At 44.0% G+C, this 16100-nt stretch overlaps 1 protein-coding gene across 7 annotated transcripts in view; it reads right to left on the bottom strand.

Moving 5' to 3' along the window:
* The window catches only part of CRTC3 (CREB regulated transcription coactivator 3), a 116224-nt gene that overhangs the window by 29922 nt on the left and 70202 nt on the right, over nt 1-16100 (bottom strand). For 6 of the 7 annotated variants that reach the window (XR_004666687.3, XR_008621189.2, XM_034939425.3 and 3 more), the window contains exons 4-7: nt 13169-13230; nt 11113-11175; nt 8084-8184; nt 767-802 (exon numbers count right to left, since the gene is read on the bottom strand). Coding sequence is in view for 5 of the 7 variants with exons in the window: in XM_034939425.3 (XP_034795316.1) it covers nt 767-802; nt 8084-8184; nt 11113-11175; nt 13169-13230 (262 nt within the window). In the remaining 2 variants the exon portion in view is untranslated. The remainder of the gene's footprint in view (nt 1-766; nt 803-8083; nt 8185-11112; nt 11176-13168; nt 13231-16100) is intronic. The other variant, XM_034939428.3, reaches the window with a different exon arrangement.

Genomic DNA, 16100 nt, shown 5'->3' with positions numbered 1-16100 from the left:
CTCCAACAATGTTTTAATTGGCTTTACGAAACTCAGTATCTTATGTAAGGTTTGCATTTTCATTTCATAACCAATTTGCATTTTCCTGGCATTGTTATCTGTCAACGAAGACGTTCTAAATGGGTAGACTACTGGAATAACTAATTGTTTAAGTGATCAATTAATTAATTAATTAATTTATTTATTTATTTTTAGACGGAGTCTCGCTCGGTCGCCAGACTGGAGTGCAGTGGCACAATCTCAACTCACTGTAACCTCCGCCTCCCGTGTTCAAGCGATTCTCCTGCCTCAGCCTCCTGAGTATCTGGGACCACAGGCACGTGCCACCACGCCCAGCTAATTTTTGTATTTTTAGTAGAGACGGGGTTTCACCATGTTGGTCAGGCTGGTCTCGAACTCCTGACTTCAAGTGATCCACCTACCTCAGCCTCCCAAAGTGCTGGGATTACAGGCATGAGCCACTGTGCCAGGCCAATTCATTCATATTTTCATGTGATTACAATTTTTGCTTCCTTGCTCAACCTTGTGACTGTGGGGACCTAGATAAAAAGGAACCTTTGTAATGCAACCACATATTTCCTTTCTCCTGGCCCTGAACATGGCTAGCCTTAATTTTCTAGAGGCTCTCTGAAAAGTAAGCCAATCAGCAGTTGTCAGCATTTGGGGGAGTCCTGAAAACATGAATATTTATTAGTAAAGCTATTGAAAGGTTATGTCCACTACTCAGCATCCCACTCCAATATAGGTAGGTAAAATCAGTTCATACCTTCCCCATGTCCATTATTCTCACCATCACAGAAACCTAGCGGGAAAGGAAAAAGAAAAAAAGAAAACACTTTTATGTGGTACTTTCATTTTCATGAATTTATGAATCAGTAACTCTTTATGATTTGAAATAGAATTTTGAAAATTCTAAGGCACTTTTGATACACTGATTTTCATTTAAGGTGCTTTATCATTTATACTAAAAATAGGTATAGCTAATTTGAAACTAAATTTGGTTCCTTTTTCTTTTCCTTTAAAATTGTCTGTCTGAAATTTTCTTACTGTCACTGTCCTGAGAGGAGAACAATTTTTACAAAGCCTGAGAATCTCTATTCAAACCACAAAGTAAAGAAGTATAGATGGAAATTCTCTTCCAAATGCTTCATCATGGGGGTAAGAGCAGGTAACTCAAAAAGCCTACATCACTGTTTGATACTTACCATGGGTGTCTACAGGAACAAATCCGAAGTTTCATGCTGTATGATATTATATATATTTCTTATGCAGTGAAGTTATTTTAAGAAGAAGATGTATCTGGAGTCTAAGTTAATTTAAAGGGTACATGAGATAGCTATTCACAAAGTTTTAAAACTTTGACTTGGAATAAATTCTGGCTGAATGAAGTATTTTTAATCCATAAATTATACTGCAGATGACAAAGTATAGTATTTCCTATTGCTCTAAGCTAAAACTAAAGAACCGTGCCAAGAATGTAATATCTTAGCATTCCCTTAAGAGCAATCAAATATACCAAATAAGTTTTCAGTACAGAATCAGGATACATTATTATAAAGTTCTAAGCCTTTAAGTATAGCTTACTTACATTTTAGATGAGTTTTTGGCTAAGGTTAACCTATAGGTTAACCTGATTAGTCTATACAATTTGAATGAAATTCTAATAACCATTCACTCAACCCATATTTAATAAGTTTCTGCATTAAGTGCTAGGTGGGGCCGGGTGATACAGTGTAGGTGAGAAGACAGATCAGGGTAACACGGTAGCACATTCTGTAACACAGGTAGAAGATATAACATTTTAACAGAGCCCAGGGGCAACAGGAAGAGTGCCCAGGAATACGAAGAGGTCGATAAATGAAGCAGACACACAAAGACAGAATTTATTTCAGGCCCACAGAACCAGACTCTAAGTAAGTGACTGAAAGGTTTATTTTAGAGCACATAAAGAGCCCTTGGGTGAGCCTGCTAAAATGCAGATTCTTGGGCCCAACCCTCAAAGATTTTGATTCAGAAGGTGTGAGAATCGGCCAAGGAATCTACATTTTTTTTTTTTTTTTTTTTCCCCGAGACAGAGTCTCACTTTGTTGCCCAGGGTGGAGTGCGGTGGCGTGATCTTGGCTCACTGCAACCTCCACCTCCTGGGTTCAAGTGATTCCCCCGCCTCAGCCTCCCCAGTAGCTGGGATTACAGGCGCGTGCCACCAGGCCCGGCTAATTTTTCTATTTTTTGGTAGAGACGGGGTTTCACCATGATGGCCAGGCTGGTCTTAACCTCCTGACCTCAGGTAATCTGTCTGCCTCAGCCTCCCAAAGTGCTGGGATTACAGGTGTGAGCCACCACGCCCAGCCTACATTTTTAATCGTCGTCTCAGGAGACTCTATTGCAGAAGGTCCTTGGCCCATTCTTACTTCATCAGCCATTTAACCCATCAAAAGACAGGCAGTGTGAACAGGTGAACACTGAGGTGCAGAGAGAGAAAAGCTGTGGAAGCTGTGGCTCTACAACCAGCACCGTCAAAAGGACAGGAGTTGCGGATTCCTATTTTGGCTTTCCTGAGACCCTCATATTAAGAAAGGGCAGGGAACTTCATTCTGATTACTAAAAAGTGACTATCCTGTTAAAAACTAAAAACTAGGTTTTATACAGCAATCTGGTATGGCGTGTTGAAGCATCTCTTCATCATCAAGATACCAGTCACTCGAGGTTTAATTATTAAGCCTGACCTGTCCCTGAAACATGAGGACTCAACTGAGGGCTACCATGTGAAACTGCCTGAGTGGCTGGCAGATACCCCATGTGACAGCCCCATTAGTGCATGCTCTCCTCAGACTGGAACAGAAGGAAGGCTTCATGGAGTAGGTGGCACCTGAAGCGCCATTCACTGAAGGATAATGGTGAAGAAGAGGATAACCAACAGCCAACCTGACTGCTCACTTACTACGTGCCAGGCGCTTTACACAGGTGATCTCATGGGATCCCCACAGCAACTCTGCGACGTAGATGCTATTATCATCCCCAAGATCACACTGCTAGTAAGTTCTGGGACTAGAATTCTGACCCGTGTGTCTTCAGAATGTTCATGTCCCTAACCAATTTGCTGTAGTACCTGGAAGATTTAGACAACCGGAAGCGAAGCTGAAGGGGATGCCCAGTGTGAGGAGGCGGAGGAGGAGGAGGAGGAGGAGGAGGAGGAGGAGGAGGAGGAGGAGGCGGAGGAGGAGGAGGAGGAGTGGGGGGTGGTTGGGGAAGGATAAGAAGGAGAAGGAAGATGGAAGAGTGTGGCTGCAGCACATGGTGGGAGGACTGGGAGATGGGCTGGACCGAAGGAGGCTGCTGGTCATTTGGCAGGATGTAGGGGATGGAAGGTTTCAGTTGGAGAAGTGACATGATCAGAGTTAAGCTTCAGAGACTGCTCTTGCAGCAGAGTAGGAGGTGGATTGAAACTCTCCACACAAACCTAAAAATTTTGTGACCCCTTTCACTTACCTGAGAAGTAGAGAAATGGATTCAGTATAAGGATAAGGAGGGAAGGTGGACCAGAATGAAAACTGTAAATATTTTTTTAACCTAATATCACTTAAATCGAGGCAGAAAGATATAGACATTCAATGAATTATATTCAATGCATTTAAAATACCACTGTAATTGACAGAGTAAAAGTATAGATACAAAACCTTGTGTAAGAGGCTGACTTTTCCAAATAAACATTTTTTAAGAAAATAAAAAAAAAAAAAAAAGGAGAAAGCCTTAAGGCAGGGAGGCCGACTAGAAAACCAATGCAATAGTCCAAGGCAAACAGGAACCAAGTAGGATACTGGCAGTGAGGACAGAAAACCAGAGGCAGATTTGAGACATACTGCTGGGATAAAATGAACAGGACTCGGCTACTGAATGGGCGTAGGGGCATGGGAATGGGAGTAATCAGATGCAACTCTCAGGGTCTGGGCTGCGGTGACCAGAAGGATGGTGGTGGCAATGACTGATATACTGGCACCAAGCTAACGTGTATCAAAATATCCAAGCCTGGATTTTTACTACTAAATTGAAAACCCACAAGATAGCACTACAAATAAAGGGTTAAAAAGAAAAAGGAATGAGTTGTGACTGGCTATCTGGAAACAGGACACTAATTTTATCAGTCCCACAGGGATGGGACAGCGATGACCAAGGCTGCAACTGTGTTCCAGGAAACCTCAGAGCCACCGAGAGCTGGTCTCTTCTAACTAAGGGAACCGAGACCATGTTCCTTCTGTGTGCTCCCATGCCTGGCAAATCTAAAATAACTCCCTACACAGCCTTGATTTGCTAAGTAGAAGGGAAGGCAAGGGGAAGACCCCTTAACCAGTGTCCTAAAGGAGGCCTCTGGTGTTTCAGCCTCCCCACTCTGGGCCCTCCTGTCCCTGGGTGACACTCTTTTTGCCCCTTTTCAGATCTGGGATGCTTGTACCTGCCACTGTACCCCCGCCCAATCCATGCAATTAACAGGCTTACATCTTTCAAGGTTCTTTGCATTGTAAACCTTCTCCTTAACTCTGCAGGTCAAAGCTTATTGGCAGGTGAAAGGTCACCAGGTCCAAGGCATGCCAAGCCCCCTCCACCCTAAGGAGCTGAGTACTGTGGTCCCCAAAGATGGCAATATTCAGCATCTACAGCCCTGGATGCAGAGAAGACAACTGTTATGCACTCTTCTCCCCTTAGCTCTAGACTGTTCCCTGAAAGGAAGAGGACCACCCCAGTCCCTCCTCCACATGCCCGATGACAGGAGGGGTGTTCGGAGACAGTCCTAGGCTATGGGACAGGGCACATGTCCCACAGAGTCCTGTGCTTCCCTATCTGCATGTATGTGTGAAATGGTCATTAAGCTGCACATGCTGCCAGGGAAATGGCCAACATTCCCTCTTTATAGATTCTGAATAATTAAACAAAAAGAGAGAAATTATAAAAATCCTGTTTGGTTCCATAAAAATTTATTTCTATCATTTATACCAACTGCTTATCATTTATGCCTAATTGTCATGGAACTCAACAGCTATTATGAAAATTACTCAACATGTATCAGGCTTTGTCTCCTTGTGACACAAATCTCCACTCATGAATGTATCATAGTTTATTGCTCATGTAGTTAAGCCGTGAGCAGATGCTCTCCTCATGGGCTCACAGCAACAGCAACAACAATAACAAAAAAGTGTGGCTGCATCAGTCTGCCCAGGAGAGATTCCCAGGGAAAGAAGAGTTATTATTGCTTCGAACACAGAACCCAGTTCTGGGCTTCAATTATATTTTCCCATCACTGTTTAAATCTTTCTTTGGTTGGTCCTATAAGAAATACCTTTTTGCAAAGCCAGTTGATATTTTTAAAATCCAAAAGGAAAGAAAATGAAAAACTTTAATGAAACACAGGAGGAAAATACATGAAACTATTTAAAATAGCTCCCACCAACAAATATAATTCTCCAGAAATAATTTCCATCCTTGGAGACTTGAATAATATTTTAAACACTGGCTTTCCCATGTAAACACATCCATATTAGGATGTGTTTCTGAGTTCTGCTATACTTGCAAGGCAACTGCAGGAGCAGGCACACAGTTCAGACATCTGAGTTGGAGGCCAGCCTACCCTCCATGGTTGTCAGATATTGTAGCCCAACAATTTCTAACTGCTGATTTGAAAAGGAGAGACCACCACGATTCTCAAGTCAACGCAGGAACCCTGATCCAGGATTTCTTTCTTTCTTCCTGTTTTTCTCATTGCTCTGTCTACCTGGACCAATGTTTACATTCCTTTGCTTTTCTTATTCCATCCTCACTTACCCCTTCTGACATTTCTCACCTCTTCTCTCAGAGGCTACATCGCTAAGAATGAATACTTCAGCTCAGGTAACTTCTTTCTTCAGTTACTTTCTTTTTCTTAGCATGCAAGCCTCAAAAAATCCTCACTTGAATTACCTGTGATTGCCTTGTTTCTCTAGGCCTTTGGCCCTTTCTAGAGAAGCGTAAACTTTGCAGAGGGTAATGTAAATGAAGGAACGGCAGAGGCAGAAATGCAGGAGCTCCAGGGTAAAAATTTGTCTGTCTAGCTGGCTCCCGGTCCATGGAGATTAGGATCCTGCTGTGCTCACAGGCACCCCCACTGATTACAGCCTCTGCTTTTTTTAGGCTTTGTTTACATATTCCCATCTCTACCTATCCTGAAACTAAACTCATCCCTCTTCCCACACACCCCACTCCTCTAAGCAGTGAGCAGTGCACCCATATCCAATTCCAACATCAATTTCAACATCACTGCCAACTTTCATATTCCCATGTATGGAAGCATGGGTAGATGTCCCTAACCAATTCTGAAAGCTCCCATAGTTTACAAGCAAACAATCATTTAAGCAAATGTAGTCTTCTCTGAATTGCACCAATAGAACAAATATAGCAACAATTATTATTCAATCCTATCCCTGCTATATACAAAGAAATACGATCATAAGTGTTCTCCTGGAAGGAACAGAGGCCATTTAGGCTTTAAATTGTCCAAAAAGCAAAGAAAACCAGAAAAGCTGGTTTCTTGGCTAAAGATTTATTTATTCCTGTTTCAAGAACAAATACACAGCCCTGAAAGTTTCTGGGCAAGGGTCAATCTGCATATGGAATGGATAATTCAAGACCATTGTTCTTTCTAGATTATAAACCCCAGAAAGGTAGGCTTGAAATGTGTCTGAATGACCAGCCTCACTTCATGTACAGGTCAGGTGCCAGCACCGAGAAGGTGTTTTGGCAAATGCCGTGCACATGTGAGCCAGTGTGTGATTCTTCACACTTCTCCATCAGTACGGGCTCCTCTGTGCCGGGCACTGTGCTACGGGCTGGAGAGAACAAGACCATTAAGATGCTGCCTTCAAGAAATCTACACTGAGCAGAGAAAGAGATGCATGTTCACATAAAAAAGCAGCCAAGCACTGCAGGTGCTAAGAGAGCAGTCTGGGATGTTAGAAGGACACGATAACTCTGAGCTGAGAGGAAGGAAGGTCAAGGATGGCTCCACAGACATGAGGACACACACAAGCTGAGGCTTACGGATGGAGAGGGTGCTGGCCAGGAAGGCCAGGAGTGAGAGAGAGAGGAAGAGACAGGAACAGGAAGAAACACTAGTAGAATCCAAAGTGGTTCGCATGGCTACCTTGGGTGTGAGGCGGGGGAGCAGAGAGAAAAGGGAGAGAGGCAGACAGGAGCCAGGCCTTGGGGCTCATGTCATTCCAAAGAAGATCTGGGCTCTTTCTCCTGAAGGTGAGGGGTGGCACTGAGGATTTTAAGTGGGAGAGCAAGATGATCAGGTTTGGGTTCGCTCTGGAAGCAGAGCTGTGAGATGGCATGAGTGGGCCTCTTCCCCACTCCGGGTTACTCCTGGCCTCTCTCCATCCCCTTACTCACAGTGGCCAGGGGGCAACTGAGCAGGTGATGCACAGTTCCAGCCCGACCTCCTCTTCCCCATCTCAAGGCAGCAGGCCTCTGCTCCACCCTCCCTCCCCCAGGCTTGCCTGACCCCTCCTCCCAGGGGACCACACTGGCCAGTGCTGCCAGCCACTCAGGGGGAGTCAGCCTCATGCTGGGGTTCAGTCTCAGCAGGCCCACCAACCTACAGAGACAGTCACTTCCTCCAACCTGGTCTTAGTAGTAATAAAGGTGATATCTAGCTCTGACTGTCACTTCTAGTTGTACTTCTCAGTTTGTTCAGATCCTGGGTGGGGAAAGAGGACTCTTGGGGAACTTAACATAAAACTGGATTGAAGGGATGTGAGACTGGAAATCAGGAGACCAGTCAGGAAGTTATTAGAAGATGACGAGTGCCCAGAAGAGGGCCAAGAGACACCAAGAGGGAGAGCGTGCTGTGGAGGAAGCAGGGCAGAGGCAGGGGACGCTGGGAGCTCCATCCATCCTGACTGCATCATGGACACACACGCTTCCCTGCCACGAGCTGCCTCTCTAAGACCACTGAACCGGGAAGCGCAAACACCACTTCATCTTCTCTCTCCCTTGGTTCCTAGGACAGAATGAGCAAGCACAGCTGCTGTCAGCAGTGGCCTGTGTGTCTTACCCATGTATGGGGCAGGCCAGGCCGACTGGCCCCCTCCTCCATAGGGGTCCTGGGGCTTGGTGCTCAGAGCACTCGTGTGAAGAGCAGAATCAGAATTGGTCCTAAGGAGGGGGAGGAGAGAGTCTGGCTGAAAATCCGTTTTCCTTAGTGAAAATGCAATAGTCTTTGTTGAATATTACCAACAGGAAAGAAGGCAAGAATAACTGATTTATAATCAACCATCAAATAAGGGGTTAGGACCTACCTGAAGTTCTTTATATCAATTAACAGCCTCTGAGGATCACCCACACTCCAGAATATTTTAACTTAGACTCATATAGCCTTATATGCTGAAGCTGATGGCATGGCGATCAAGTTCAACGAGGTGGGCCTCGGATTCATGGCTTCCGTCTAAGAGCTTCCTATTCTTCCCAGCTCGGAAGCTGGCTGTGGCCAGTTTAGCCTGTGGCTGCACTAGGTTTTCTCCACCTGAGAGTAGCTGTTTCTAAGTAAAGGATCACTTAGAGCAGTGGTTTGCAAAACCCTTCCAGGGAGAAGGTAAGATCAAGACTATTCTCAAAATGATAGTAAAGTGTCCTCTGTTTTTTCACTCTCGCTCTCTCCCAAACACGGCGGGCTTCCCCAGCGGCCACGTGAGGTGTGATGCCCCCACTGCTGAGCGCAGGCACAGACCACCCAGCTGCCTTGGAGGGATTTGTAAAAGGTGAACATTGCCACTATTTTCAATACTTTTTTTGTGTTTCTTTTCAAAAAGATATAATTTATGTTAACATGTAATGGGCTTATTATTTTTTTAATTCACTAGTATCTTTAAAAAATCTCTCAGTTTAATTTCTAATATCAATAGATATTCTCACATAAACAAATACTCTTTGAGGGCCTCAATATTTTTTTTATTTTATTTTATTATTTTTTTTTGAGACAGAGTCTCGCTCTGTTGCCCAGGCTGGAGTGCAGTGGTGTGATCTCGGCTCACTGCAACATCCGCCTCCCGTGTTCAAGAAATTCTTCTCCCTCAGCCTCCCGTGTAGCTGGGATTATAGACGTGCGTCACCATGCCCAGCTAACTTTTGTATTTTTAGTAGAGACGGGGTTTCACCATGTTGGCCAGGCTGGTCTCGAACTCCCGACCTCGGGTGATCCACCTGCCTCAGCCTCCCAAAGTGCTGGGATTACAGGCATGAGCCACTGTGCCTGGCCTATTTTATTTTATTTTACTAGTGTTACTTTTTGAGATGGAATTTCACTCTTGTCGCCCAGGCTGCAGTACAGTGGTGCTCACTGCAACCTCTGCCTCCCGGGTTCAAGCGACTCTCTCGCCTCAGCCTCTCAAGTAGCTGGGATTACAGGAACCCGCTACCATGCCTGGCTAATTTCTGTATTTTTAGTAGAGACGGTGTTTCACCATGTTGGCCAGGCTGGTCTTGAACTCCTGACCTCAGGTGATTCGTCTGCCTTGGCCTCCCAAAATGCTGGGATTACAGGCATGAGCCACTGCGCCAGGCCTCCATGTTTTTTAAGACTGTAAAGTAGTCCTAAAAGAAAATGTGGGAGCCACTAATGTATAGCAAATTTCTGAAATTCTCCCAGATAGCTTCAATGTCTACACAGCTTTGGTTGCAAGAGATGATTATTTATTTATCTCATCATAAGGTCAAACTGTCGGCCATAGAAAGGACTTTACGGTAAGCAACTTCATTAGCCTACAGTGCTTCTTTGTGGTTCATTCCAGTGACAGCCTCAGGTGGCTATGAAGCCACGTGGCTTCAGAGGAGGGAAGAGGCAGACAAGGGCAGAACCCACATTGCAACAGAAAAAGCGTGGCCGCTGAGATCAGAGAGACCTGGGTTCAGATTCCAGCCTCTTTACAGATTCAAAGAGACTCAAGAGAATATCAAACGAATGCAGAGCCAACTGGGAAAATCTAAATACAGACCAGGCATTGAATTATATTAAGGAGTTATTTTTAATTTTGTTAAGTGTAATAGCGGCATCGTGGTTATGTTTTTTAAAAAAGGTTCTCGTCGGCCTTACACTGCTGGAGACATTTCAAGGTACAATACTATACTAGCCAGTCACGGGATTGAGGTGGGAGGTAGGTTTGGAGAGACTGGCAGAATGCTGATAATGAGTGAAGCTGAGGATGGGCACCACAGGCCTTTTATAACTCTTCTGTTTGAGTATATTTAAAATTTTGCACCATTCATCGGGTTTCTTTTTTATTTTGAGACAGCATCTCTCTCTTGCCCAGGCTGGAATGCAATGGCGCAAACATGGCTCACTGCAGCCTCAACCTCCTTGGGCTTAGGTGATCCTCCCCACCTCAGCCTCCTGTGTAGCTGGAACCACAGGCACGTGCCACCACGCCTTTTTTTTTTTCATAGAGACAGAATCTCACCATCTTGCCCAGGCTGGCCTCAAACTGCTGGGCTCACGCGATCCTCTGGCCTCAGCCTCCCAAAATGTTGGGACTACAGGCGTGAGCCACCGTGCTCAGCTGCATTTTTTTAAATCCTAGTCCTTCACCTATTAGCTAAGGCCCTTAAACAAGTCACTTAACCTTTTAGAATGGAAAATACTACTCATTCTTGTAGGGTGTTGTCAGGATTGAAAACAAATGGCTGAGGTAGAACTCTCACTCCTGGAGTCTGGCCCAAAGTGATCATGATAATAGCTGATGTTTATTCAGCACGTATGCTTCCCAGGTATTATTTATTCAACCCTCACAACCAACCCATGATCTAGGTAGCATTATCTCCATTTTTCATATGAGTAAACTGAGGCAATCAGAAGTTTAAAAATCTACTCAAGGTCATACAGCAAGATGCAAACCCTGGGAGTCTCATCCCAGACCTCGTGTGCTCTATACTTTCCCCTGTAGACACTCAAAAAATGGTGGGTTTTGTTTTGAACATGTCATATCAACACAGCTTACATAAACACACTCTGGCAACTGGATGCTATGTAAAAAATATCAGGACAGTTAAATTGCTTTAAAATCTACTCCTACCAGGAAACAACCCATGTACCTGTTAAGTGCAGATGTCAGCCTGAACCCAGGATGCTTTTCATCTTTCCAAGGAGGCTGCTGCCTTTAAAAACCAGAACAACATAAAAGGAAAAGAAGTCAATCCACAGACAGCAAAGGAGGGCCTCAGCACTTGCATTTGAGAACTGGCTCTTCTACTCACCTCGCTCTGCAAGAGTTACTTAAAAATACCCCACACCTCGCTCATTTTGCTCATCATTGTTAAAATGAGGTAAGACTCCATGATCCTTCCAGTCCTGTGATCTCTGATTTCCAGTATAAAAACTACTACAAACCCATAAGGCACAGGATTAGCTAGCTGGGCAGATGAGGAGTTCAGTGTGCATGTAGGGGGCGCCGTGGCAATCTTGGATGCAAAATTTTGCATTCCCCTACCAATGGCCATGAAGAGGAATAGAATTGTTACAGTTGCCCAGGGTATGAAAATATTAAGTCTAACCAGTCCTGGTGCTCTGAAAAGCAGAAGACATTTCTTGGATACATAAAAGAAAAATAACAGTTTGGAGATGACTTTTACTGATGTAATAAAATATTGTATTTATTCTACAACCCTGGATCCCAAGATTCTTGAGGGCAGCTGAAAACCTACCTGAGGTGGGGACCCACTGTTAACCATCTTTATTTCCTTTCCCAGATCCAGACTACATTATACACAGTAAGTTCTCAGTCAGTATTTGCCCAGAGAATGGATGGAGAGTAGACTTCAATCCGGAGAGCTAAATATTTTTGATACACACATTTTAAATGCGTCCTAAATCTGACTTGGTGATCTGAAAATGATACTAGGCACACAACAGATGCAGCAGGGGCTTTTTCTCAGTTAATTCTATTTCCTGTTACCCTCTGTATTGGGTACAAAAATACTCAGAGACCTTAAATCAAATACACTGTGCAAATTACCATTTTAAGAGTCTTTTGTCCTTTTCAGCAGCTTACTAAGACACTCTGAGAAAAGATGCTTATTTTTCTTTCTTTTTTTTTTGAGATGGAGTCTCGCTCTGTCACCCAGGCTGGAGTGCAGTGGCGTGATCTCAGCTCACTGCAAGCTCTGCCTCCTGGGTTCACGCCATTCTCCTGCCTCAGCCTCCCAAGTAGCTGGGACTACAGGCGCCTGCCACCACGCCCGGCTACTTTTTTATATTTTTAGTAGAGATGGGGTTTCACCGTGTTAGCGAGGATGGTCTCGATCTCCTGACCTTGTGATCTGCCCGCCTTGGCCTCCCAAAGTGCTGGGATTACAGGCATGAGCCACCGTGCCTGGCCAAGATGCTTATTTTTCTAAGTCTCAAACATAAGAATGCCATATCTGAGTATTCTGCTGGTAAATATATTCCAAAAGTGTTTCTATTTGGTTTTAAATATGAAGATCTAGACTTCTTTAAATAACTTTTCATTTTAGACTTTCATATTAGCCTATCATTGGAAATGCTTAGGTGTTTGTTTTTGTTTTTTGAGATGCAGTCTCACTCTGTTACCAGGCTGGAGTGCTGTGGCGTGATCTCAGCTCACTGCAACCTCCGACTCTCTGGTTCAAGCAATTCTCCTGCTTCAGCCTCCCAAGTAGCTGGGATTACAGGCATGTGCTGTCATGCCCAGCTAATTTTTGTATTTTTAGTAGAGACGGGGTTTCATGATGTTGGCCAGGATGGTCTCAATCTCCTGACCTTGTGATCTGCCCGCCTCAGCCTCCCAAAGTACTGGGATTACAGGCATAAGCCACCATGCCCGGCCAATAAGGTGTTTTGTTGTTGTTGTTGTTGTTGTTGTTTTGTTTGTTTGTTTGTTTTTAAGAGATGGCGTCTTGCTATGCTGCCCAGGCTGGAGTGCAGTAGCTATTCACAGGCCCCATCATCGCACACAACAGCCTCAAAACTCCTGGTCTCAAGTGATCCTCCCACTGAAATTAAATGTTATAAGAGAAAACAGGATTCTATGCTTTATATTAGAAATTTCTAAACAACATTCAAAGTGGATAAAGTGAAATTATCTAAAAATAACACATGCCCATCATATCTTTTAAAGTATGTCTTGCTTACCTTGGCCAACTCTCATCCAGAGGCTGTGAGGAATAATTGGCTCCAAAAGCACTACCATCAAAGTAGAATTTTTAATAAAGGAAAAATAAAAATTAATGGAAAGATGAAGCAGAATTAACAAGGTGGACTCACAGAGAGTTAAACAACTGAGTTTTTGGTTCCTTATCCCTGTACCTGACAGCTCTTCCTTCATGCTTTCTCTTATCTCCCTCCTTGAGGACAAGTCTATTCTGCTGTCTTCTAACCGGTATTTTCTTTGCATGATTTTTTGTGGGGTGTTTATTATTTTTTGCCTGTCCGGCAACTTTTGTTTTCAGGAACTGTCTCCACTCTAGCTCCAAATCTGGTAACATTGCCATTCCCTCTGTGCCACATGTGAGGGACCCAGGCCCAGGATTCTAGTCTAGGTACTTCACCCCCTGGAAACAGTGTTTGGCTCAGGGATCGGCTCACGACGCAAACAGAACCAAGGAGAGTGCTTTTGAGTGGAAAAAAAGGAGTGCCCCAATAGGGCTGGTAAGCCCGAGGGCCGTCTGAACCTGGGGGTCTTTGCCTTGGAGAAAGCCTGTCTGTTATGCCTGAAGTCATCTCAGAAGTGGTACCACAGAGGTAGGTCTCAATGACATTGTATGACCCCTTGGATCTAGCCCTTGGGCTTCCAGTGACATATGCCAATACATTTTCTTTTTTTAAGTTAAGGTGGGTTCCTGGTATTTATTTATTTTTTGAGACGGAGTTTCACTCTTTTTTTTGGCCCAGGCTGGAGTGCAATGGCGCAATCTCGGCTCACTGCAACCTCCACCTCCCAGGTTCAAGCAATTCTCCTGCCTCAGCCTCCCGAGTAGCTGGGATTACAGGCATGCGCCACCATACCCAGCTAATTTTGTATTTTTTTTAATTAGAGACAAGGTTTCTCCACGTTGGCCAGGCTGGTCTTGAACTCCTGAACCTCAGGTGATCCACCCACCTCGGCCTCCCAAATTGCTGGGATTACAGGTGTGAGCCACTGCGCCCGGCGGTTCCTGGTATTTATAACCAAAAAAGAGGCGCATTAGATGTGTGAAGAAAGGTAAACTTTCCAGTGTTGTTGGGGGCACTGTCTTATCAGTCTTGTGTTGTTCACTGGGTCTAGCATGCCTTGGAGCATGTTCTGGACGCACGGAGACACAAATGGGATGCTGCACTACACACCGAGCAGAGGGGCGCTGTTTTCATTCGTTTAGTTAATTGTTCCCACACAATAGCCTTCTGAAGACACTGTTAATCATATTATTCTGCTAAGAAATCTTCAATGATTTTGTTCAGCCTAAAAGGCAAAATCAAAACTTACTGGCTTAGTAATTGCGGTGATCCACAATTTGGGGACAATGGTCTCTTCTGCTCTTGTCTTCCCTCCAGCTTTCTGAGTTCCACAAACACAGCCTGTATTTTCCTGCCCCTCTGCCTTTGCTAAGGCCATTTCCCCTTTCTCACCTCCTATGTGGAAGGTTGCCTCCTTATCACTCACCCAAACCAAGCCCATTCCTTTTGTCTCCTGGATTAAATATACATTCGGCAGTTACCAATAATACTTTTCATCCCAAACTTTTATTTCTTAAGGTGGAAATAATAAAGAAGATACAAACTACACATTAAGACAGAAATTTGAAAACAGATATCTAAGCACCTACTGTGTGCCAGGCCTGTGCTGAGTTCACACTTTATTTAATCTCAATCCTGAGAGGCAGATATTTTCCCCATTTTATAGCTGAAGAAACTGAGGCTCAGTTCTAGAAGAGCTGAGAAATCCAAGATCAGATAGCACGCCTGGTGGATCAGGGGTCAGACCCACAAATCACTGACACCAAAGCCTGAGAGCTCTCCGCTAAGCTATGCTGCCTCTCAGGAAACAGTGAACTATGCCAAATGCCCCCAGAAAATAGAAAATAGTACCTGGAGTGTTCTGGGAAGAAGGATGGAGGCTATAAGAGAAGGTATCATCTGCTCGGGCTCAGGAGGAAACAGGAGCCTTGATGGAGTGGGGCCCTATCCTGCAGGCCTGGGCTGGGCAGCTCAAATAAATACAGAATCTGGAATTAGGAAAACGGAGGCTCTCATGAGTTCTTAGTGATTTGGTAGGAAATGTCTTCTTTGCCAGGAGAGGCATTAGGATTGCAAGTTTCATCTTCTACGTATTAGTTTTCTTTGACAAGTCTCATTGTCTTATTTCTTAATTTGACCTTAAATCAATAAAATAAAACAGATAATTTCCAAAGAGAGACATTTCTTCAACATTCACTATTAGGCTTAAGGTACATGAAGTACAGATGAGGCAAGACCACAGTAGGAGGTAGGAGAGGAAAAGGTGATAAATAGGAAGGCCCGTGACAGACAAAACCTGTCAGTATTTCTGTTGGCAAAGCCATTAGGGAGGAAACACCGAGCCTCAGAACCTACGGTTATCTGCCTTTCTCTTTTCTGCAGATTTGATGAATCTCTGTTCAGAAACGCTTAATTTCAGGAAGTAGAAGTTTACCATTTTTCTCAGTACACTGCCATCTTTAAACTCAGTATCTCTGATTTCATAGTACTGATAATACAAATTAGAATGCAGTGGTGTAATAGTCACGTAATCATCAAACGCTGGTGATTTCAATGTTGAGGTGTAAGTTAGCATTTTAACCTTCCTGATATTAACAACATGAAAATATAGTAAATTCCTGGAAAATTTTAATATAATTAGGTTGAGGCATCAAAAGTTGAAAGATGTGACCTCTGAGCTCTCTTAATTTTCACTCTCATCTAATTTAGTGGATATTTGAAAACCCAAGAGAACCACTCATGTTATACACTTATACTTAATGCAAGGAAAATCTAGAAGTTTATTTGTTCTTTGGAAAACTTCAGAAAACTTCATTCAGGTGGCTTTAAACTACTCCACAACACTGACATG

Source organism: Pan paniscus, chromosome 16, assembly GCF_029289425.2.
Source record: "Pan paniscus chromosome 16, NHGRI_mPanPan1-v2.0_pri, whole genome shotgun sequence".
NCBI lineage: Eukaryota > Metazoa > Chordata > Mammalia > Primates > Hominidae > Pan > Pan paniscus.
This window is presented reverse-complemented; position numbering and strand designations above follow the sequence as displayed.